The sequence below is a fragment of the Dasypus novemcinctus genome, chromosome 8, assembly GCF_030445035.2.
Source record: "Dasypus novemcinctus isolate mDasNov1 chromosome 8, mDasNov1.1.hap2, whole genome shotgun sequence".
Classification (NCBI taxonomy): domain Eukaryota; kingdom Metazoa; phylum Chordata; class Mammalia; order Cingulata; family Dasypodidae; genus Dasypus; species Dasypus novemcinctus.
Window position 1 is genome coordinate 106031984 of NC_080680.1, and position 24095 is coordinate 106056078.

A 24095-nucleotide genomic window follows, 5' to 3' on the forward strand; every position below is an offset into this window, starting at 1 on the left:
GCCAAGATGAGGTTAGATGGGTTCAGAAGGCTCAATTCTAACACCGATATCTTTTTTTAATGCCTTTCCTTCCTGGTGCCGAGGCCAAGCCAGCTTCCCCAGGGCCTGGCCTTGGCAGAAATCACACACACTCCAGGGCGGAGCGCCCGCCTCTGGGACGCGCGCAAGACTCTAGCATGGCAGCTCCACTGGTCGCTTCTCCCCGTGGCTTTTCTGCCTTTTCCACAAGGGTCTGCCTAAAGCTGGTCACTGAGACCTTGCACAAGCCGCTGGAAGTCCCTGAATCCTCGGGAGGCAGTACCCGAAGGCGCCCCAGGAGCTGGACGGGTTTCTGGCCTGTTCTCAGATAAGAACCCGACGCCTCACCCAGAGCCCAGCTGCTTCTCCCATCCCACCCGTTCTACGGCATCCTGGCTTATTTCCTAGACTTGGGGAAAAGCAGGAACTCTTCCCACTCCTTCCCCTGGGAGCGGTGTTTCATTCTAGTACTACAAGTACTGCTGCTAGTAACAGTGAATCGCTACTAAACACAAGGCTGAGCACTCTGCGTAGACGTTTTGTTGGAACCTCACAAAACCCCATGAATTTGCAATTCAGAGAGGTCAAGTAGCTTACCCAGGTACCACGCTCTGAAGTCAAGCTGTGGAGCCTGGATTCACTCTGAGTCTGAGGGTCTAGGGGCAGGGACCATGATTCATTTAAGCGATGAGGACGCTAGGGTACGGTGAGGCCAAGGTCCCCAGTGCTGAGCAGCGGATGAGCTGGAAACCAGCCACAGTGGCTGACCTGAGGCTCAAGGGCCCTGGACCTCTCAGTGGGCAGGCGGCTGGCCCAGGCAGGGCCCCAAACATCTCCCTGGCTTGGCTGCTCAAGGCTTTCCCCACCTAATCCAAACCATGGGCTCCATCCCAAGACTCAGATGCACCACCCTTCACTGGGCATCTCCTGGCGACAGACTGGGTCCAGTGGCTCTTACACACGCGCGTGCACACACACACACGAGAGCGAGCAAGGCCAGGTCTCCTTCAATAACTATCAAATTCACTGGTGCTTAGAAAGGTCTTTGGCCATAGGGAGCAAGTACTGATGGAGGCAGGGCAGGCACATGCCCCTGGAAAGATTCCCGCTCGCACTCAGCACTGGGGTAGTCTTACAATTTATGAAATACTTCTGGTTTACCCTGCCACATGGGCAATGGCACAGTTCCTGGCCTCCTTGAGGATGGGTGGGGCCAAGTGACTAGTTATGGCCAGTGCCTGTGAGCTGAATGAACGCCCACCCCTTCCAGGCTACAGCAGTTAACTGCCAGCATGAGAAGCCTCCAGAGCCTTCTTTCCTTTGTCCCTCGAAAGGCAATGTTCCAGCCAGTGGCCGTGCTCAGCCTGGCTCTTCGGCCTGGCAGAGCCCACGGCTGACCCATGGTGGGCACATCGTGGGAAGAAGAAATTAACCTTTGTCGTTTAAGCCGTTGGGAGTTTAGGAATTTTTGTGGCTGCAGCATAACGCGACTCCATCATGACTGTTACAGCTCTGACGCCCACAGGGCCAGGACCTGGCTGGGTGCTGAGGGTAGGAGTTGGGAGCAAAGAGAGCTGAAGCAGACAGGGCCCAGGGGCTCCTGATCTCAGGGCAGAGCCAGGCAGGCAGGGCCCCGGTCGTCAAAAGCAGTGCGGGAAGTGCCCTGAGAGAAGGGCAAGGAGGAAACCAGGAAAGCTCAAGGGCGGCTTCTGAGGGGAGGTGGCACTGGGCTTGGCCTCAGAGGATGGTTAGCTTTGGGCATGCAGAGATGGACAAAGGTATTCCAGAGAGATGAAACAACAGGAGCAAAGGACAGGAAACAGAGGGTGTGCTGCAGAAAGCGGAATGTGCCAGAGCGCAGGGCAGACTGTGCCGAACGAAGGGTCAGGAGACCTGGAAGCAAGAAGCGGGGCCGGGAGGTCAGAGGAGGGGAGGGCATGGAGGACGCTGATACCGTGTAAAGGAGCCTGGCTTTGGTCCTCGAGGCAGGGGGGAGCCCCGAGGCTGGCAGCAGGGGAGCGTCCCGGTCAGTTTCTGCCAAGGTCTCCCGGCAGCTCACGGGGCGGGGTCCAAGGCTGCTAGCAGGGTGCTGCAATGGTCCCGATGGCAGGGATGGCAGCTGCAGCCAATGGAGGGACGGCTGGGAGGGGCGTATGGGGCCGGCAAGAAAGGGCAACAGGACTCTGGTGGAACCTCCCCAAGCACCCCGCACGCCCCACACAGAATGTGACCCAGGAAGACGGAGGCAGGGGGAAGCCGAGGAGGCATGTGGGAGCTGGACAGGGAGGGCAGGCAGAGGGGCGGCAGTGGCAGGGCTGCACCACGGAGCAGTCTCAGGACAGACCGGGCACGGGGAGTCAGGGGCGGGCGAGGATGAAAACAGAAGCCCCAGCGCATAGCTGAGCAACGGGGACTTGCTTTTACGTACCAGGGCTGCAAACTTGTGGCCGTGGAATAGACCCGGCCCAAGGACATGTTTTGACTGGCAGTTGCCAACATTTAAAGGCCAGAGAATTCACGTCAAATTTCGGAAAACGCTGAGTCCACATCCCTACCCAGTAACCATCAGCGGCAGCTGAGGGGCAGCCAAGCTCTGCAGCTGGGGCGTGGGCTCTGCAGCCAGGAGCAGTCCCCACCCCCGGCTCTGTGATCATTCCATTTCTGTGACAAGCGCATTGGTCTAGTCCTAGCGACCACTGGAGTTTGTGGGCCTGGCAGGAGCACAGGACACCCCTGAGGAATATCCCCTGGCTCCAGCCGGAGAAAGGCAAGGGGAGGAGTAACTGCTAATAAATTCGTTCCTGCAGTGCTCTCCTGAGCCGGTCCAAAGCAGAAGGGGAAGGAACCGCTCTGCCACCAACCCTAACCTGACGGGCTTCTGCTCTGCACAGGATCCAGGCCAGGAGCTGCCCCCAAGAGTGTACCGTCAAGCCGAGGAGGAAAAAGCAAGCAGGCATTTGGGGCACCGAGTGATAAGTGCTATCCCAGCAGCAGCATGGGAGCCCCTAGGTGTGGGGATGCCCCGTGCCTGCACAAGGTCCAAGGCACTGGACTTGAGCAAGGTCTCCACAGAGGGTTGGGGCCTGCCACCCCAGGCAGAAAGAAAACAAGCTCTCCAGACCAGAACTGCAAACAAAGGCAAGTCTAAGGAGCTTAGCTCTCACCCAGAGGGCAGAAGGGAGCCATGGGAGCTTCTCAGCCAGGGAGAGGGCAGAGATCCCAGGGCCTTTCTCCCCAGGACCCCGGCCCCGGTCGTGACCCTCGCGGACCGACACTCACCCAGGGTCTGCTGGTTGCGGACGCCGCCGATGACCACGCAGATCTCGGCGGGCACGTCCCCGGTGCCATCCTTGCTGCCCACCTTCTTGTCCTCCTTGGCCTCGCCCTGCCAGATCACCTCCTGGATGTAGTCATCGGGCAGCTCTGTCTTCACCTTCACCTCCGTCATCGTTCCCTGCTCGGCGCTCAGCGAGGCCTCGGCCGGCACGGGCTCCGGACCCTCCACCTTGGTGCTCTTCTGGCTGCGCTTCAAGCGCTCCCTGGGGACCAAGACAGTCTGCTCAGTAGGGATCACACTCTGGCCCCCAGACAAACCTGGCAGCCCACGCGCCCTGGGGGTTTTACCCAGCCTCGCCTGTCTAAGGAACCTCACCTGGGAGCCCAGGGCACCACAGAGACATGCAAGGCCACGTGCACAGTGTGGGCCCCAGCCTACACAGCCTCCATCGCAAGCCCCCGTGGCAGCCCCTGAGGCTGCTCCAGGGAGTGTGGGGTTCCCGGGAACACAATTTGAAAACCATGAGGCCAGGATCCCTCCAACTCCACCCACTTTGCAGATGCAGGGGGATGCTGAGGTCTGAAAAGGCTCAGGTGCGCCCAGTGGCACCTACCTCTTATTTATTTGTATTTATCATGATTAGTTAGAGGAGACCTGAAGGGCCACTCGGGGTGGTTTAAGTCAGTTCTTCTCAGCTTACTTGCACACAGATCAGCTGGGAACCTTGTTAAAATGCAGATTCTGATTCAGTAGGTCTGGGGCAGGGCCTGAGGTTCTGCATTTCCAACAAGCTCCCAGGTAGGGCACTCTGAGCAGCAGCGAGGGTTTAAGTGATCTGATGCATGCAAGCAGCTAGTGCTGATCTCCTTCCTTCACATGTGGGCAAAGGGCTAGGGCTTTCCCAAGCCCTCCCCGCTCCTGGGTTACAGGTGGGGAGGCGCATCTAGCTGAGATGTCAAGACGCCAGTACCACCTCCAAGCAACACTGCAGAGTCCAGGCGGCTCTTCCAACATCAGAAAATATCCTCAGGGTTAGGAGCTCGTTACTGAAGTGGGCAGGGCATGTATGGCCGAACCTCCTTTGTAAGGGGAAACTGAGGCCTGGAGAAGAGCTGTTTCCTGCCTGAAGCCTCACACAAAAGCAGTGGCAGGGCCAAGGCATGAAGCCAGGTCTCCTGCTACCCGTTCCTGAACCATCCCTGGCCCTGATTACATGTTATCCTGAGGACCTCCCCCCCAATCATCTGGCAGAGGGGAATGTCTTGGACCCCCGTTTCTGAGTGGGGGAAGCCGGGGAGGGCACGCCACGCTGCCCATGTCCTGCCCTCTCCAGTGCCCGGATAAGCAGGCAGACGGCAGACTTCAAGGTCAGGGCTTGAGCACAGCAGGGGCGTCCAGGCCGGGAGACAGGGACCCGGGTTCGGATCCTGGCTCGGCCGTGAGCTTGCTGTGTGACCTTGAGTGAGACCCTCCTCCTCTCTGAACCTGAGCAGCTCCGGCGGTGACAGGAAGGTGGGTTTTATTACTGTCTCTGTGCCTCCCAGCTCTCATCCGCCTCCCAGGATGGAGGAAGGGTGGGGGGTGGAGAGCACACACACCAGGTGGGGTGGGGGGAGCAGAGCAAGGACACCAGGGAGGCTGGGACTCCGATAGGCAGAGCAGGGCTGTCCAGTCAGCCACTTCCTCGCCGTGACTTGAGCCTGCCATCCACCCCGTGCCTAAGTGTCCCCAGCTGCAAAATGGAGCTACCAGGGCTGCCATGAGGATTTCAATCAGCTACCACATGGGCCTGGCCTGTGACAGCTGGCAAGACAGGGTCGCCATCCCTAAGATCAGCGCACTGGGAGAGCCTCTTCCGCCACCGCGGGGCCGGCGAGGCCTCCTCCCAGTGCCCCCAGACCCCGGGTGAGCTCTTGCTCTTCTCCACGGTGGGATGAGTCAGTCACCTCGGATGTCATTTCTTTTATTCATTTTACAAACACACAGGGCTCCGTAGGTGCTAGGCCATTCTAACCTACTCCCTAGTGGGAAGGAGATGTGATATGGGGAGGTGGAAAGGGAGCCAGGTTTTGAAGTGGGATCGTCCCAGGGGTAAATCCGGGAAGTGCCGCTCCAAGCTGTGGCTCCCTGACTTCACCCTGTGAGCCTCGGTCTCCAGGTCCATGCAATGGGGGTAACGTACGACCTACCCCAGGGCGCCACGGTGCAGACCAGGAGGGCCGGCTGCCAGTGGAGGTGCATCGCAGGGGTCCACTCCTTTTGCGGGATGAGTGTACAAGGCATGCTGGTCTTATGTGGCATAGACTTAAGCACATGGGCTGTGGAGTCAGACTGATGGGGCTTTGAACCCCAGCTCGACTGCTTCCCACCTGGTGACCCCAAGCAAGCCATTGAAGCATCAGGGCCTGTCCCCTATCTGTGCAGAGGGGATGCCAACACCTACCCAAAGGCCTCTGTGAGGATCAGCTGCAGAAAGGTAAATCCAGGACCTTTTCTGGGGCTGCTCCTGCAACAGAGCAGGTCATAACAATGGAAAGTGGTGGTGGAGCACGTTCACACACCCCGCAGTTGCTGTGATTCCTATCGTGTGGTTGAGACCACGTGGTGCTAACAGTTGGCTGGAGGCCACTGTTACCCAGAGGCCTGCCGGGCACAAGGCTGGACATCAGGGCCCTGTCCAACCCTCAGTGGTAGCCCAGCAAGAACACAGCACAGGGCTCTGGGACGCTGCTGGGCAGGCAGACAGGGCAGCTGATGACCTGCCCAGCTTGGCCCTGGCTGGGACTGTGCCTGGCTGCATGAAGGCTGAACCCCCCAAACACTGGGCAGATCCACTTCCTGGTAACAAAGAAGAGTCTCTCCAGCCAGTGTTTGCTGCACCCCAAAGGGAGTGGAGCCCTGCCCAGAACACCCTCGCCCCAGCTTTCTTGCCGTGTTCTCAGGACCAATCTGGGGCCCAGCGGGCCCTTGGCCATCCTGTCTGAATGGACTTGGCACCCTTTCCTACTCTCAAGGTCCTCACAGACATTATGGCATCCTGCTGGGGAGGAAGGTGAGACTCTGGACTGCCCGTCACTCGCTATACAACCTTGGGCAGGAGATTCTCCTCTCCAAGCCAGCCGTGGGGATGGGGAATAGATGTCTTTAAAGGGCCCGGAAGACTACCCAGAGTGGACTTCCACAGGAAGCAGGTGCAATTATGACGACAGGTATATCCATGCTCCACGACAGCCTGAGCTCCCCCAACAGCATTTCTGGGAAGCCCTCCCCGATCGCTCGAGGGGGTTAACCTCCCTCTCTGAGGGCTCTTATAGCCCTTTTCCTACTACACTCTAATTAGCGCAGCTCAGCTCACGCGTCACCTTTCTGACCTCCCAGTCTAACTTCCAGCACATCACTTCATTTCCTTTGTAACCTTGACCACTACCTGCAAATAGCTTGTCCCATTACTGACTCACCGGACTATTCACGCCCTAAGAGCGGGTGTGAGTACTTGAGCACTGCTCTATTCCTGGTACCCAGTAGGTGCTCAATAAATATCTGCTGCATACCGGAAGAATACCAGCCTCCTGGTAAGCTCCCGGAGAGCAGGAGCTGGGACTGACACCTCCTGTGACCCTCAGGGCTGGCTAGAATGGATCTTCAAGGTGGGTTTGAAGGGTGAAAGGTCATCTGCCTGCAATAGGCATAAAGGAACCATGGGGAAGCCCTCTCCAAAGGCACACAGCATGTGGCACAGCCAGTACTCATACCCACGTCTCCTGACACCCCTGTCCTTCCCACTGAACTGCCACACTGTTCCCTGGATATGCCCCCTAAGAGCTGGGGACAGGGAATCAGAAAAATATGACTTCCTCCCGTGGGAAGGCAGACTCTCCTTAGTTCTTCTACCTACCCCAATTCCCCCGCAAAAATCAGAGGCCATGCTGGTGAATACAGAAGCAGTTGTGAGATCAGCCTGACTCCTGATTTAGCCACTGAAGGTGGGAGCCACGTGAGCCACCCTCTCACCCACGGGGCACACCAGCACACTGCCATGAACTCCCTTCAATGTGACACCCCCCAGTCCCAGCTGCACCGAAGACTCCCACCACCCTCCTTTCCCGGGCTTCTGTGCTTTAGATTTACAAGCCCAAATGTTGCCTTTCTCAGAAGCTTTGCATGTAATTAGGTATCCTAATAACAATGGAATCACAGAAGTACTTATATCACTTTGAATTAGTGGTGCAGCTACTTCTAACTTCTTTAAAAAATTTTTTTTCATATATCATTTTTTAAAATAGAGCTCATTATTTTAATTATATCCATTTAAATGTACAGTGGAGCCCTTGGATATTCTCAGCACGAATCATTAGGTATATTAGTGAAAAAGCACTTGGAATCTATCTACATGCTGACACTCCATAATCTATTCTATTTGTGTCGCTGTAAAATAGATTTATATATAGATAACTACAAAATAGTTGCTCAAGATATGCTATGAATTTTATATTTAGCCCAAGTCATACTTCAATACCAAATCCAAAGTCGGGCACTAAAGGGACTATGTTTCAGTTAAGCACAAGGTGCCTGTGGCCACTGGTTTCTGCTGACACCACTCTGCTAAGAGGAAAGCCAGACCAAGTGGGTTGCTGCCAAGGAATTCCCTAAGAGCCCTTTTCCTAAGGCAATGGTTCTCAAAGTGTGTCCCTTGAAGGCCTCGGGGTTCCACAGCAGAGGCCCTGGAGCACCCAGGAGGCCTGACCCAGGGAAGCTGTTTGTGAGTCCAAGCCCCCTATACTCTCTCCATTTTCAGTAAATGCAACTTTGGTTTCTGATGGATGGAGACATTAGGGCTTCTTCCTTCCCAGAGTTGGGTAAATGGTGGTCCTCACAAGATACATCCACACCCTCATCCCTGGACCCTGTGAATATGAACTTACTCGGACAAAGGACCACTGCAGATGGATCTTGAGATGAGATCACCCTAAACAACGGGGTGGGCCCTAAATCCCATTGCAAGTGCCTTGTAGGAGAGAGGCAAGGGAGATTTGAAACAACCCAAGAGAAGGAAGCAAGAGACTAGAGAGGTGGAGATTGGACGCAGCCACCAGTCAAGAAACATCTGGAGCCACCACAGGGTGGAAGAGGGAAAGAACAGGTTCTCCCTTAGAGCTTCTGAAGATTTTGGACTTCTGGCCTTTGGGACTTGGAAAGAAAAAGTCAATGGTGTTTCAAACCACCTGTTTTAAGGTCATTTGTTAACTGCAGTCATAAGAAAACATTTAAGACTAACCTTTGGGAAGCGGATTTGGCTCAAGCAATTGGGCTCCCGTCTACCATATAGGAGGTCCAGGGTTCAATGCCCAGGGCCTCCTGGTGAAGGCAAGCTGAACTGTGCGGCAAGCTGGCCCACACGGAGGGTTGGCCTGTGCAGAGTACTGCCCCATGTAGGAGCGCTGCCCCGTGCAGGAGTGCTGGCCCCATGCAGAGAGCTGGCACAGAAAGATGATGCAACAAAAAGAGACACAGAGGAGAGATAATAAGAGACACAGCAGGTAAGGGAGCTGAGGTGGCGCAGAGAATAATCACCTCTCTCCCACTCCAGAAGGTCCCAGGATCAGTTTCCAGAGCCACCTAATGAGAATAAAAGCAGACACAGAGCTGTGTCCATCCACACAGCGAATGGACACAGAGAGAAGACAACTGGGGGAGGTGGGGGTGGGGATGGGAAGGTTCTTTAAAAAAAATACTAAACTTCAAGAAGTGGCTCCAAAGCGGGTAAGTTTGACACCACTGTCCTATGTCTCCTTTCACTTCATTTTCACTTGTCCTCACCGCCACCTCAGGCCAGGCCAATGTGCTTGCAGAGTCAACCTGGGTAGGTTTCAGAACAAAGTATCTTTCTCTGCTCTACCGGACACCCACCCCGTCACATCTGGCTTCACAAAAGCCCTGTAGACTGCCAGGGAAACCGCAGCACAGAACAGGGCCCGTGTCTGTTTTGCTCACGTCCAGATCCCCAGCCCTAGCAAAGTGCCTGGCGCACAGCAGGACCCCAATCAACACGGGTGAATGAACCGTGTGCCCCAGGCTGCACAACTTCCAGGGATGAGCTTGGTCCCCAAACAGTCCTTCCAAATCCTATCCCAGCGCTCTTTCCGCTAAACTCTAAAGCCAAAGACAGCATCAGCCAATAACTGAGCAGTGGGTTTGAAGCCCCAAGACAAGTGAGTCCCAAGTCATGACAGGTGCCCAGGACTCAGACAGCTTATTTTCTGGGCCCAATTTCTACCTGCAGAAGCTGGAAAGTTCAAGTCACAGTGGTCATGAGAAGTCCTCAGGACCCTGGGTTTCAGTCCTGCCACGGATTCTCGGGGATTCAGTTTTCTATCTGCACAAGGAAGGAGCCAGAGCTTGAGACCACTCTGGCCCTTGGAGAGGTCAGATCTGATCCCAGCAGGGCATGTGTGTCCCATCCACCTAAGCCCCGAGACTCAGAGACTCAGATGAAGACCGCTCTACCTCCCCCCAGGCCAGGGTTACCCAGGTGCCTTACCCACCTGCAACAATGCTAAGGGTGGGGAGGGAAACCTGCAGCCGCAGTGTGTAAGTGGTGGCTTGGCTAACTCCCTCTGGAATGGAACTACATTAAAACAGACTCCGCTTGTTAGGAATGAGAGTTAACTGGTCTCAAGCTGGGCTTAAACACACTCTCCACAAACGAACGGGGCATTAAAGGAATTAATGCATATTCGTCATACTCAAGGGCCATGTACTAACTGAACTTTCCAACGCTTCCCCTCTGCCTGCCGACCGATGTTCTCAGTGCAAATGATTCCCCTCCAGCTGCTGCTGCTGGCAGGCCCTCTCCCTGGCACTACTTCCTAGGCTGCCCATTCCCAGTGGGCTGGTATCTCTGCCACTCCACCAGGCCTGCTCTTTCCCAGGCCTCCTGTGACCCCGTGTGGTCAAATCTCAGTCTTCATCTAACTTGTCCTCTCTCAGCCACCTTTGATGCAGTGTGTACCCCCCCGCTCCAACTCTCTCCTTACTCTGCTCCATGCTTGGCCCGTGGACGCCCACCTTCTGGCCACTCTTATCTCTCCCTAATTCCTTGTCCTCTCCCCAACCCTTCAGCGTACACGGGCATGTGCCAAGGACTGGTTTTAGAACCTCTTCTATTTTTATCTGCATTCACTCCTGAGTGATCTCATCCAGACTCGTGCTTTTAAACATTAACTATTCAACAATGAATTCCAAGTTCTCGCTTCAGCCTGGCCGCCCACCTGAACTCCAGATCTGCATAAGCAACCAACCCCTCGACTGGGACACCTAATAGCCATCTTAAACTTAACAGGCTGCATTAGTCAGGTAAATGGTGCTGATGCAAAATACCAGAAATCTGTTGGCTTTTATAAAGGGTATTTATTTGGGGTGGAAGCTTACAGTCACAATGGCATAAAGTGTAAGTTACTTCCCTCACTAAAGTCTGTTGCTCTTTGTAGGAGCAAGGCGGCTGCCGGTCTCTGCGAGGGCTCAGCCTTCCTCTTTCTAAGGCTCTGTGGTCCCAGCTTCTTCCCATTTCAGCTCTAGGCTGGCATAAGGCTGGTCTCTCTCCCACAGGCTCGTTTCTTTCTGGGCTTTCTCAGTTGTTCAGGGCTAGCTTCTAGTCTCTTCAGCTGCAAACTATCACATGAACGGCTCGGCTCTCTCCCCGGGGCTCCAGGGGCCAAAACTGAACTCTGTGTTCTCCTCTGGTATATTGACTCCCCTGTCTTTGATTGAGCATCCATTTATAAAGCCCACAGCTGTAGGCTAGCTGTAGGCAGGGACTCAAATCAAGTCGCCCTAATGACATGGTCAAATAAAAGTGAAACCTTCGAGTCTAATAGAATCTAATACACCCAGAGGAATAGACCAATTTACCAGCACAATCCAGTATCTATTTTTGGAATTCAGAAGCAATACCAAACTGCCACACAGGTTCAAAGCCACACTGCCGCTATGTTCCTTTCCTGAGTCAGCTCCTCCTGCCATCTTCTCCTTCCAGCGCCCTGGCCCAGACCCTGAGGCCTTGACTCTGCCCTCTCTGACTCTCATGAGTCCACCAGCAAAATATGCCCAGACCTTGGACGCCCCTCACACCTCACAGCCGCCTCTCAGTCCAACTAACCTTCTCCTCTGTCCTGCCTTGTTGGAACAACCTGCCCTCACCCCCTGCCTGGAAACCTGTGTCCAACCCAGCAGCTGGGCAATGCTGTTAGGATAAGCCAGGCCATGTCACTGCTGGGCTCGAAACCCACTTACGGTTCCAAGTCTCATCTGCAGTAACGGCCCGAGTCCTCTGCACAACCTTCAGGGCTCTCAGCGACCCGCCCACATGCCCTCTGACCTTCTCGACCTCTCCTCTGGACATGCCCGCCCATTCGGGCAAGCCCCCACCTTGGGCTGTTGCGTCGGTTCTTCCCTCGCCTGAACTCTGCTCTCCCTCCCCCAGACACACCCATGGCTCGCTCCTCACCCCTTCAGGTCTTGACTCCAAACGTCCCAGTCCCTGGAAGGACTCCCCTGCCTTTCCAGTCTAAAACGGCACCGCCTCACCTCTGCCATCCCACCTCCCCCTGCCCTGCTCGAGGCTTTCTTCTCGGCATTTACCCCCGTGCGCCGTGACTTCTTATCTGCTGTAGTGGTGTCTGTCTCCACAGATTTGATAAATACCAGAGGACGGGGACGTCTCATCACTCACACACCTGCTCCGAGAGCGGCGGCCGCGTATGGTGGGTGCCGAGGAAGTAGCTGTTTCCAGAACGAGCCGAAGAACGAGCCCTGGGAAGGTCAATGCCGGGACAACCTTCCTCACACGTGTAGGCTCTGATCCAGAAAACCCCATCCCACTATCAGAGATAAATGGGTAAATACGCCAGACTCCTCAGAAAATGGCTCCATCACCACCAAGAACCGCAAAACGCTTAACTGCTCATTCATACTCAGAACTAGATTTCCTAACATCTTATCCACGGGTCTTCTGGTGTAACATGGATTTGAGATGTTCCTAGAAGCCAATTTTCCGAGTAAGTGACATTTATGCCTCACGTGTTGAAGTCTTATCTTTGCCCTTTCTGGTGAAAATTTTCTGAAGTGCCAAAATACAGCAGCCTAGCCCTCCTCTTGAGGATGCGGGTCACCACCCGAAAGGTCAACGAGCACAGATGCCAGCTGGGCGGTGGTACCGAGGGCTGAGGGCAGCTGCCCCTCTAACGACTGAGGCACCCACAGTGGCCAGTGGTTCTGGAACGCTCCCGTCCGCGTCCGCCAGGCCCTTGGTCCAAACCCGCCCTCAAATCCTACGTGGTTCTGGGAGATCTCCAGGGCAAGGGCTCCGCCCACTGCCTTTTGCATCCCTGTGCCAGGGCCCTTGCAAAGGCCAGCTGTCTGCTGAAGAGTACAGAGAGCAACTGGACCTGAATCTGCTGGCATGCGGGGTGGGAAGCTGAGGCCAGTGGTGACCTTAGTGATGGCAATGCAACAACAGTGGTGACAGGGGCAGCTACGATGGATCAAGTGCCTACGAGGTGCCAGATGGGCAGGATCACCATGCTGCACAAACCTACACCTGTACCTACAACACACACACCTACACCTACATCACACACACACCACACATGCCTACGTTACATGCACACACCTACACCTACATTGCATGCACCTACACCGCACATACCTACAACCACACCTACACCACATATACTTACACCGCACACACCTACACCTATACTTACACCGCACACACCCACACCTACACCACATGCACCTATACCTACAAGGCATACACTTACACCATATGCACCTACACCTACACCACATGTACCTACACCTACACCACACATACCTACACCTATACTGCACACACCTACACCACATATACTTACACCGCACACACCTACACCTATACTTACACCGCACACACCCACACCTACACCACATGCACCTATACCTACAAGGCATACACTTACACCACATGCACCTACACCTACACCACATGTACCTACACCTACACCACATATACTTACACTGCATACACCTACACCTGTACCCAAACTGTATGCACCTACACTTAACCTACACACACCTACACCACATCTACACCTCAGGTACCTACACTGTACACACCTACACTTCACACACCTACACCGCACACACCTATACCCACACCATCTCAGCATTCTTCACAACACTTTCTACTACTGTAGGTTATGTTTTGTTTTAAACATAAGAAAACCAAGGCTCTGAGAAACCGAGTGACTTTTTCACGGCCACACGATTTTCTAATAACAGAACCAGGAGTCAACACGTCTGCCCAACTCTAAAAAGCTCGACCTTTAATCATCTGGATGGCTTTTGTTTTCTCTTTTTGAAAGGAGAAAAAAATAATAAAAATAATTTGTTGAATGAGTGTACAAATAAATGACAAAACAACCAGAAGTTCCACAGGACAGGGAACGTGCTGCCTCATCTTGCGCTGTGGCTGGGTGTATCCAGGCACATGCTAGGTGCCTTACATATTACAAAGATGGAACAAAGCAAAGGAATGCAGGGCTCCCGCTCCTCCACACACAGAAGTGCTTGGGCTCTGTGTTAGCTGCTGACCTCACGTTCTTCTTGACGTGTTCAAAAATGGCTGCTGTCCTCAAAAATGTCCTTTGTGAAAGTGACAGAAACCATAATGGAACAAAAGGCCACAGCCTTACCACTTCCCGAAGAAGGGCCAAAAAGAGAACCGGCAGTGGACTCAGACCTGCACTTACCATTTCACCCAGGTTTCAAGTCCTCACACCATCACCCTTTCCTTAATAACCCTCAAAATTATCTACATGCCCATTTCTATCATATATCACTAATGTATTTTAATAAGTAATCAAGTAAAAAAGATTAGATAGATCAAAACTAGTAACCTATTAAACAACTCTTAATAGTTTAGAAATTCAAAATAACCTACAATGCATAAATCTCTCAGTTTGAGATCACTCTTATGCACTTAATTTTCTTTAATGTACAGTGTCAGTCAGCCACAATGCTGGGTAATACTGCAGTTCAGAATGACAGTGTTAAGATTTTAATTCCCTGGTTAATTTAAACCTAAAGTAGGGAAGACCAAGAGTCTTGTCACAAACTCCAGAATTTGGCAGGGTGGGGCTTTCTGGTTAAAACCGGGAACTCCTTTGGCAGGTGTCTGCACATGGTAGGTTGGCCCAGGTCATTAAAAAGAATTACGGGCAACAGCACTTTAATCTGACGCACTTTCTTCGTTATCTAATAGGTCTGGCAGTGGCACTGTTCTCACCCTTTGGCAGTGTGCACTGCCCTGAAGCCCCCACCTCATACAAACACTGGGGACACTGCAGACCCTGGAACTCTCACCTGCCAAAGTCCCTCAATGGGCAGAGAACGAGAGGCCACAGGCCCATGCTCACTGTGTCCTACGGAGACATTCTCGGTCCCTTGCAGACCCCAGGGGGGCAAGTAACTCAACAGCTGCAGAGAGAGGCCGTCACCAAGTCCATGCTGGATAAAAACACTTCTCTCCACCACGGTTTCCTTCCCAGGTGGTGCTGTAGACAGCAATCCCTTCCTCTTGCTTTCCGAAGCCCAGGCCTGGTCCCACCCCCAGGCCGCTTTCCCCTTAGAACGAAGGGGAAAGAAGCTTCGCCACAGGAACGCCCCTACTCCAACCCCCAGCCCACCACAGATGCCCCATGCTGCCCCTGTCTCCTCAAGCTCTGGCGTCCCTCCACCACACTGGTCCCCACCCCGGTACCACCCCTGGCCTCCCCTTCCCACTCTCTGCCCACAGGCCCTCAAGAGCAGCAGATGGCTGAATGAGTTGTCCAATACGCAGGCAGCTCCATCCACAGCTCTTGGCTGGACATCCAGCCCTGGCTGCTCACTGCCTCGAGCCACGCTGTCCTTGGACACATAAACAAGCCCCCTAACCACGTGGGACGGGCCTCCCAGGTGTTTGGGGAAAGTCAACTAGATGAATGGACCGCTGCCTGCTGCCCTTTGGCTTCACCTGCCCACACCTCACTTTCCTCGCCCCTACAGGGCATTTTGAAGGATAAAGGAGACAGATGCCTATAAGACGCCCAGCAAGGCACCGGGCAGAGAGCTGGGACTGAACAAACGCTAGTTCTTTTCTCCCATCCCTCCAGCACTTGACGGTCAAAAATTTGAAAAGTTTGGTCAAAATATGAAAAAGATGGGCTCTTAGGGCACCACTGGAGTCCCCGTAAGTGAAAACAGAAGGGGACGCTTTAGCCTCTGTGGAAACAAAAGGCTGCCCTCCATGCAGCAGTGAAGACAAGGAGAGCCGGAACATGGCACGGGCCGCAAGGGTGGGACGGCATCTCCAGCCACCATGCTCGGCACGGACTCGGGAGAAGTCAAAGCCATCAGGGAGGCTTTTCTCCTCTGTTAGCAGAGCCAGACAGATGGTGAGACGTGGAGATTTCCTGAGCTGCTCCCTCAGCCAGAGGCTTTGTCATGAAAGGCCTCAAGCAGCCACCAGGGCAGGTCAGCCCAGGGCGACTCTTCGCAAGCCTGTGCTTCCTCAGGGCGAGTCAAGACTTCTGAATGTCTGCAGTGATAACTGCAGGTTCCAAGGCAGAGTTTTCTCAATGTGCTCAAGAACAACAGCGCCATTTGACAAAAATGGTTCGTGGAGTCTCTTGTGGGTGAAATGTACGTTGCATTTCCGTGGCTGTCTCCAGAGGGCAAACCTAAGGACTTATCTGAATTGTCGGGAATCTGCCCTATTTTCCAAGTATTGGTTTAAGAGTACCTGATTAAGTGGAATGAGACCTGTGTCCACCAAAAAGCAAACGGCCCTTTTGGAATGAATAAATGAATCCCCCGAGGCAGCTGTCAATTTATGATTTTGTGGCTAAACTTTGCCCAAAGCTTGGCAGGGTGAGAATATACATTTCAGGAAATCAGCACTGAGCACCAATCATAGGGACATAGGCTAGAGTCAGGAGGAAGATGCATCCTGACTAAAACACATCCAGAGATCTTCAGTCATTTCTGCTGCTGAAACCACACTGGTCGCTGACCAGCAGTAGGCCTAGTGCTGTGAATTTCTGCGCAAATGACATTACTTTGTTTGGGGCTACTTTAATTCGACTGCCGAAAACCAACGTGTTAAACAGCAAGGGGGTATTACTTGAAAAATGATTCTGCAGCTTGCCCATATGAGGTTATCTGAGTACACACACTGTTCACTGATGGAAAAGCTTGGCTTAAAGGCCAAGACTCAGCTAGGTCCAAAGCCATCTGGATGACCTTGGACAAGTTTATCCCTCTGAAAAAGAAGGATATCAATGGCTTCCTCGGAAGGCGCCGGGAGAATCTAATGAGATGTGTATAAACAGCAAGACACAGCTACCAGGTCGTCATAGGCCCTCAACAAATATTACCTCCTTCCACACCCTCCCTGCCTCTCTCCAATACCCAGGCTCTAGACACCAGTTACCACCCTACTGCCATCCTCTTCTAGGGATGGAAATCCACTGTGGTGGAGATGGTGGGGATAAAAACTAAGTGTTTATTGAACACCGACTATGGGCCGGCTTTGTGCTAAGGGTATACAAAGATGATTGATTACCTTCAAGCCTCACTGACAACGCTGAGAAGGAGGTGCTAACCTTACCCATTTATAGATGAGGAAGCTGAAGGGCCGGGAGCTTAAGGGTCTAGCCCATGGTCCCATAACCAGGCACGAGACAGCTCCAGGGTCCACACCCAGGAAGTCTGGGCCCTTCCACCAGGTGCTAAGCTGCCTGGCGCTCAGCAGGGTTTGAGCAAAGGTGAGGAAGATGCCTAGCAAGGGGGTACAGCGTGGGCCTGGACAGCGGGAGCCACAGGAATTATGGGGCTTTCCCAGGCCCAAGCAGAAGGCTGGGCTGATTTGGATGCAGGACTCACATACTGTTTTGCTGAACTGGATTCCCCAGTCCTAAAAAACTGTCCTTGCAAGAACTCACTTCCCAGTCCACTTTCTATCTTGGTCATTGTCAGTCTTGTAACATCTCTCTCCTTACCCTACCCTCTGCAGTTTACTCTCCCCTTGGTAGCCGGAATGAGCCTTTTTTCAAACCTAAGTCATATCAGGTCACTCTTTTGCTCAAAATCTCCAAGGGCTGCCCCTTCTTATGCAGAGTAACAACCAAAGTCATCGCGACAGTCTCCAAGGCCCTATACTGTCATACTGGCCTCCTTGATGTCACCCCAATGTAATTACATGCTCCAGCCCCAGGGCCTTTGCACCTGCTGCTCCCTCTGCCTGGAATATGATTCCCCCAGATGACTGCCTGGCTCAGTCCCTTACCTCCTTCAGATCATTGTTCAAGTGTTACCTTCTCAAGAAGGTCATGCCTTTCCTTTAAAACGCAACACCCCTCACTGCTTTTATCTCAGTAGAACATTTTAGCACCTGACACTTCATATAGTTTACTTACTGATTACAGTCCCCTCCACTCCCATGAGAACATCAGCTCCACGGGGATAGGGATGCTGTCTAGTTTATGCGCCACTTTATCTCCACCCCCAGGACAGCAGTAGGCACAGAGGGCACTCAGTACTTGTGGAATGCATGAATGAGGTTGGTCTTATGAATTTCTACTCCCCAAGCTCCCTGTCTATAAGATCTTGTATGCTTGTTAAGAAATTGGTGTATTTCCTTCTATCCTTCATCTCTTCTATCCTTTTTTCCTTATCACCAAAGTAAGAGAGTTGGACTAGATTGTATCTACAGAACCCTTCCAGGTCTGAAAAACATCAACTGACCAAAAAATGCCTAATTCTTCATTCCTGCTGATCTAGTAGGATGCTAGGCTAGTTCCTGTAGCTGCATTTGTTTGATCATAATAATTGCATTTCCTTAAGAACTGCCTATAGTCAAGGCCCCATGGCCCCCATTCTTCTGAGGATAAGTGAGATTTGGCTGCATTTGTGCTACATGATCTGTGACCTGCCCAGGAGGTCACCAATAATCTCGAGCACTGGGATCACTGGGCTTGTAAAAGCAACCCAGGCTGGGTCACAGGGAAGTAAACAAACCACACTCCGTTGTTTCTTAGGATCAGAAACCCCACCTCTCCTTGTCCCCCTCAATTTAACACTAATTCCTTAGCAGCCCATGCTGTTGGTTTTGGGGTTTAGCCAGAGGCCTGCTGGAGAAGTAACAAAATCCTGTGTTCTGGGCCAAAAGGAAGGTGCAGGGAGGAAAGCGGGCCTTGGGGTAATAAAAGAGCATGTTGTGGTGGGGCTGGGGAAGAGGCCCCCGGGAGAGGGCCAGGGACCCTCTGAGGTCCCTCCTGACGAGGGCCATCCAGCCTAACTCTGACTATGGGGACTCTCAGGACGCTTATTTCCCCATCTGGAGGAGTGACTAAATAAGCTCCAACACTGCGCAGTGTTTACAATTCTAACCCCACCTGGCCAACTGAACCTGAAGGTTGGGGTCAAATTCATTCGTGGCATCAGCACAGGCTGATACTAACATTCTCCTGACACTGAATGCACAACTGACTTCTCAGACTAGATACCGGGTCACTATGAAGTAATATTGCTTTGCTCTTTCCTGTCGGTTTTAAACACCAAATCAACATGAACTCACTTGTGAGCTCCTCTGGGGCCCTACCTTTTGTAAATCCCTATCCCTCAGGTGACAGCATGCTCCCAGGCCCATAACAGGTACCCGTATCTTAACTGATCAGGTCACACAGAGAAGCAGGAGAGTGCAATAGTTAGGCGCACACACATCAGAGACGTCAGATCTGGGCAGGTGTCCTGGCTCTGCTTCTGGATCCCAACTGCGTAATTAGGCCCATAAACCTCTGTGCCTCGGCTTCCTCATTTTTAAAATGGGAATAATAAAAGTACTTCCCTCATCGGGTTGTTATAAAGATTAAATAAATTAGTAATAAATGAATATACATAAATCCCTTAAGCTCAGAGCCTGGCATGAAAGTGCTGACCAGAAATGGCAGTCAATATTGAAAACTCTTTATGCTTCATGTTACACATGACCCTAAGGTCACACGCAGCCCGAAGGTTTGGGCTGACCCTTCCTGGTCTATGTTCTGTCACAGGGGTTATAACATGGAGCTTCATTACTGAGTATATTCAAGTCAAGGACAGATGGGGAGAGCAAAGAGATGGCACACAAGCATCCCCTCCCCTGACCAGGACAGGCATCTCTAATCAATCCCAGCACTCTTCTCCCTCCAAGTGTAGCCTTGGCCTGATAATAGTCAACTGGAGGCAGCCAGTACCAATGGAGGAAACCCAAACCTGCCTGTCCCCTGGCCAATCAATCACCAGGTAGAGATACAGGCTGGGGAGAGATCAATACATGGGGAGAGAAAGAAAGGTCCATATCCATGGAAGAGGCATGAGGAGGGCATAGAGCTTTGTATCTCTGCTCACTGTGGAAACACGAAGCAGACAGTACATCTGTAGGGTAAATAAATCCACATCTCATTCATCGGAGTTTATAGTTCACAGCACTGAGCCTAACAGAGAAGGCTCAAAAACGAGGGGGGAGAGTGGGGAGGCTGGTTAGACTGTCACTCGATGAGTAGAAAAACACCTGGCTTTAGCAGGTTCAAGATCTGACACAGGCACTCATCGTGTGACCTTGAACAGGGTCCTTGCCCCAGAGGCCTCCGTCTCCTCATCTGCACAAGAGGGTGGGACTAGACAAGCTCCAAGACCCCTTCTGATGCAGAGGCTCTGATCGAGGAAGCAATTCCCAGCACTGCCAGTCAGAAGACCCACCACCCACAGGCTACAACATCTGCCCAGGAAAGAGTTAACACAGCAAGCCGGACTGCTGACACAAAGGCTGCTTACGATTGGCCCCAGACAGGCACTGGGGGACTTGGATTTGGGAGGGCTCCCAACCCCCCCAAGTGATATGTGTGGCTCACTGTGCCCAAATGCTGCACAACATGGTTCGTGCCAAACACCCGCTTTCCTTCTGGGAGTCTGGAATGTTGTAATGTGTTGAGCAGAGGGTGCCTACGTGACAAGCCCCCAATAAAAACGGAGGCACTAATGAGTGTCTAATGAGCTTCCCTAGTAGACATTTTACATGTGTGCACAACCTGCCGCTGGAGAACTAAGCGCGTCCTGTGTGGAAGCTTGTGTCTGGTTTCTCCTGGACTTTACCCCATGTGGCATTTCCCTTTGCTGATTTTGCTTTGTGTCCTTTTGCTGTAATAAATCTTAGCCATGAGTACAACTATCTGCCAAGTCCTGTGAGTCCTCCCAGAAAATTCTCAAACTGGACGTGATGGTGGGGACTCCTGCTCTAGCATCATATACTCTTCTTATGCAAAATCCTGCTACCAGGGGCCCAGGAGAGAGCCACAGGGTGCTTGGCAGCTGCTAGCCCTGGGGTCACTGTCAGTGTCCATAGGTCCAAGCCAGGCCGTGCCCCTCTGCTGTCTCTGGGCTACACTCCCCCTGTGCCAGCCCACACCCTCTGCTCAGGGGCCGTTCCCACGTCTCCCATCCCCTTCACTGTATCTATCCCATAAGCATTTACTGAGCACCTGCTAGAAGCCAGGCCCCACACTGGGTGCTTGGGCCACAGCAGCAAACAAGACACACACAGTGCCTTATGGAGCTGACACTCTGGGAGACAGGAAAAAAGGTAAATAAATAAATGGAATAATTAGAAAGTATCAACAGGCTCTAAAGGACACAGGCCCCGGCTGGGGTGGAAGGTAACAGGGGCATCTATCTACGTTGCATGGGGGCATCAGGGAAAGCTGCTCTGAGATGATGCCCAACCTGAGACCTGAACGATGAAATGATCCCAACCGTGAAAGATCAGAGGAAAGAACATTCCAAGCAAATGGAATAGCAGTTGCAAAGGACCTTGGGAAGGAGTCAGTTTAGGCCCGGGGCTGCCAAACTACAGCCAAGTATGCATTTACCTGTTGCCTAAGGATGACTGCTTTTTACAACAGCACAGTTGAGACGTTACTATCTGGCCCTCTCATCCTTGGATTAGAGAGAAGGCCGGGAATTTTTAACAGAGTGACAACAGGGAGAATGATATGCGATGAGGTCAGAGAGAAGGGAGGGGCCGGGCCGTGCTGGGCTGTGGGGGTCACGGTGACCACAGCCTGGCCAGTCACTCCATTCTACCCCTCCAACCCTCCCTGCAAAAAACTGCCAGGGCGAGCTTCCTGAAGCACAAAGGCATTCACATTTCTCCTCGGCTCCAAGAATTTCAACAGCTTCCCTTGGGTCCCTAAGGTATGTTTCAAAGTACACTTGCTTCATGAGATCAACTTCAATAGAAGGGTTCCTTGGTTAAGTAAGTTTGAGAAACATGGCATTCCCATCTTTCTCTTGGGTATTCTCAAACCTGCACCTGTCTGGCTTTGTTTAGCCCATTGTCCTCTGAATGTGTTTGATCATAGAAACCATTTTTCCCCTATCAGAAAATCTATTAATATTTTACAGAACTAGTGTGCCCAGGGCTAACATCCTCTGCTTGACATTCATGGCCTGAGCCCCAGCTCTACTACAGACCCTAGAGCTTAGTCCAGACTCTACGCATAGGCGTGCCCCTGGGAGGCTCCCCTCCCTGTCTGTCTGCTCTTTCTCACTTCCTTGGTAACGACATCCCACCTTTCCTTTGAAAACCACCCCTCCACCAGCTTCATAGGTGAGAACATCAGCCCCGTCTGGCTAATCAGTGTTCCATCCCCCTCCCCGCCGGCAGGAGTGATTGTGCAGGAGATGAGTGCATGACCCGTGGTGGGCCAATCAAAGTCATCCCTGGGACTTTTGCTTCAGCTATGACAGAAGAGGCACTCTCATTGGCCGAGATCAATTGGCAATAGAACAACGTACGCCTGGTATTAACGAGACCATCTCTGCCTGCTGAAAAATGAAGTCAACACACAGAGAAGCAGAGTTGGTGGGAGGGGGGTGAGGAGGAGGAAGAGAGAGTGAGAGAAAGAAGAGAGAAATTCCACCTGGACTTCACAGGTACATGATCATGAAAATTCCTATTTCTGTTCCAACTGATCTTTGGTGAATTTGTTACATTCGCCCCCAAACAGCTCTAAGAAAAAAAATCCCTGTGGTAAACGCTTTACAAGAGTCATTTCACTCAATCCCCACAAGAGCCCTTTTCAAGCCAGGAACTGAGGATATTCCAAATTTAGAGATGAGGAAAGGGAGGCAGAGAGAAGCTGAAGATCTTGCATTCACCAAGCAGGTACCCCACAAATTCCACGACTCCGGGAGGCCCCACTCACACTGGATTCCAGAAGACCATGAGACTGGCGCCCCCTGGAGTCCACACTGCCGCAGCAGCGCTGGGATTCAAGCCTGGGTCTTTGGGCCCAGGGTCTCGTGCTTCAGCCCTAAGACAGCCCCAGCTTGAGCAGCAAAAGCCTGCTCAGGAACGAGGCATCCTCTGCTTCCAGGATTAGAGAGAAGGTCTACATTACCCATAGAGGGTGCCAGGAGGGCTGGAAAACATTGCCCAAGATTTCATGTCCTCCAGGGACATAGGAATTCTCAGCAAAGGAAGCTGATCTGGCCCCACCCATCCTTTCAGATGGATGGGGACCAAAACGTGGTGGTGGGAGATACGGGGTGGGCCAGGGCAGGGGGAGCTTACCTGCCCGCCGTGCTTTTCCTTCCAGCTGCACTGGCTCCGTCAGCCTGCAAAAGAGACCCCAGAGCAGACATCAGCAAGTGAGAAGACCAAGTCTACACCCTACGACTCCCACAACCACATTCCCCCTGGCCACATAGCCGCCTCCCAGCCCTCCAATTCCTCCAGACTGGGGAACTCTGTCCCCCGAGGTAAGGAGGAGTCATCAGGGCACCCTTTTATTTGGTTGGCCCTTTAAATCCTGCCTGAGCACCCACTGCCAACACACACCCAGCAACAGCAGAGCCTTGGGGACTCAGTGAAAAGTAAGTAACCAGCTAAATTTGAGACTGAATTGCACCATTTTTATTTTCATCTGGGATTTCCAATAAAACAGGAGCTGCAGATTTATTCCTACCAACTGAAAGGGGGGGGAGGTGGAATCCTATTATGTTAAAATATTCTGTCCCCCAACCCTATGAGCAGGGGAAGGCAAGAGAGCACCGTTTCTTAATCTCTTTTATTTGGGGGTGGGGGATGGGGAGGTAATGTTGACCAAATGAAATTTTCAGAAATCATACAATTCTGGTTCAGATGGAGACTGAGGTTCTGGGTGAAGAGGGCTGCCTGAAGTCTCATGGGGACTAATGACAAACAGCTGAGATATCGGCTCCTAGGCCAGTGCTGGGGGAGGGGGCCCATGGGACCCTCAACGCAGAGGCTGAAGCAAGCTTCAGACACAGGAAGAGCACTTAGTAGGATCTTCATTGTCACTGGCTGAAGGTGTATTTCCTGGCTATGTCAAACAATTTATAATAATAGTAATTGCTGTTAGAATACTGCAAGTCCAAATCCCTGGGGTCACATGTGTTTCCAAACTCAGAATTTTTCTGATTTTAAAAAGGTAATGCAGTGCATATGTTCGGTATTTTGAAGCAGCCCTGGCAGGGCCTGGGGAGTCCCCAGTAATCAAGCACATTAGTATTTCTATAGTGAAGGCTATGAAGAGTCAATCTTACATGGGATAAACAAACACTACAATTAGCTTCAGCTCCTTTCAGGTCAAGTTCTGTGGCCTAAATCAGTTACAAAAAATCTTTTGGTTTTCAAGCTTTTTGAATTTCAGGATGGTGA

At 52.4% G+C, this 24095-nt stretch overlaps 1 protein-coding gene across 6 annotated transcripts in view; it reads right to left on the reverse strand.

Annotated features, from left to right (window-relative positions):
* ZNF618 (zinc finger protein 618) overlaps positions 1-24095 on the reverse strand; it is a 180155-nt gene that overhangs the window by 61855 nt on the left and 94205 nt on the right. For all 6 annotated transcript variants that reach the window (XM_004470128.5, XM_023592173.3, XM_058302509.2 and 3 more), the window contains exons 2-3: positions 22986-23029; positions 3298-3557 (exon numbers count right to left, since the gene is read on the reverse strand). In XM_004470128.5, coding sequence (XP_004470185.1) covers positions 3298-3557; positions 22986-23029 — 304 coding nt within the window. The remainder of the gene's footprint in view (positions 1-3297; positions 3558-22985; positions 23030-24095) is intronic.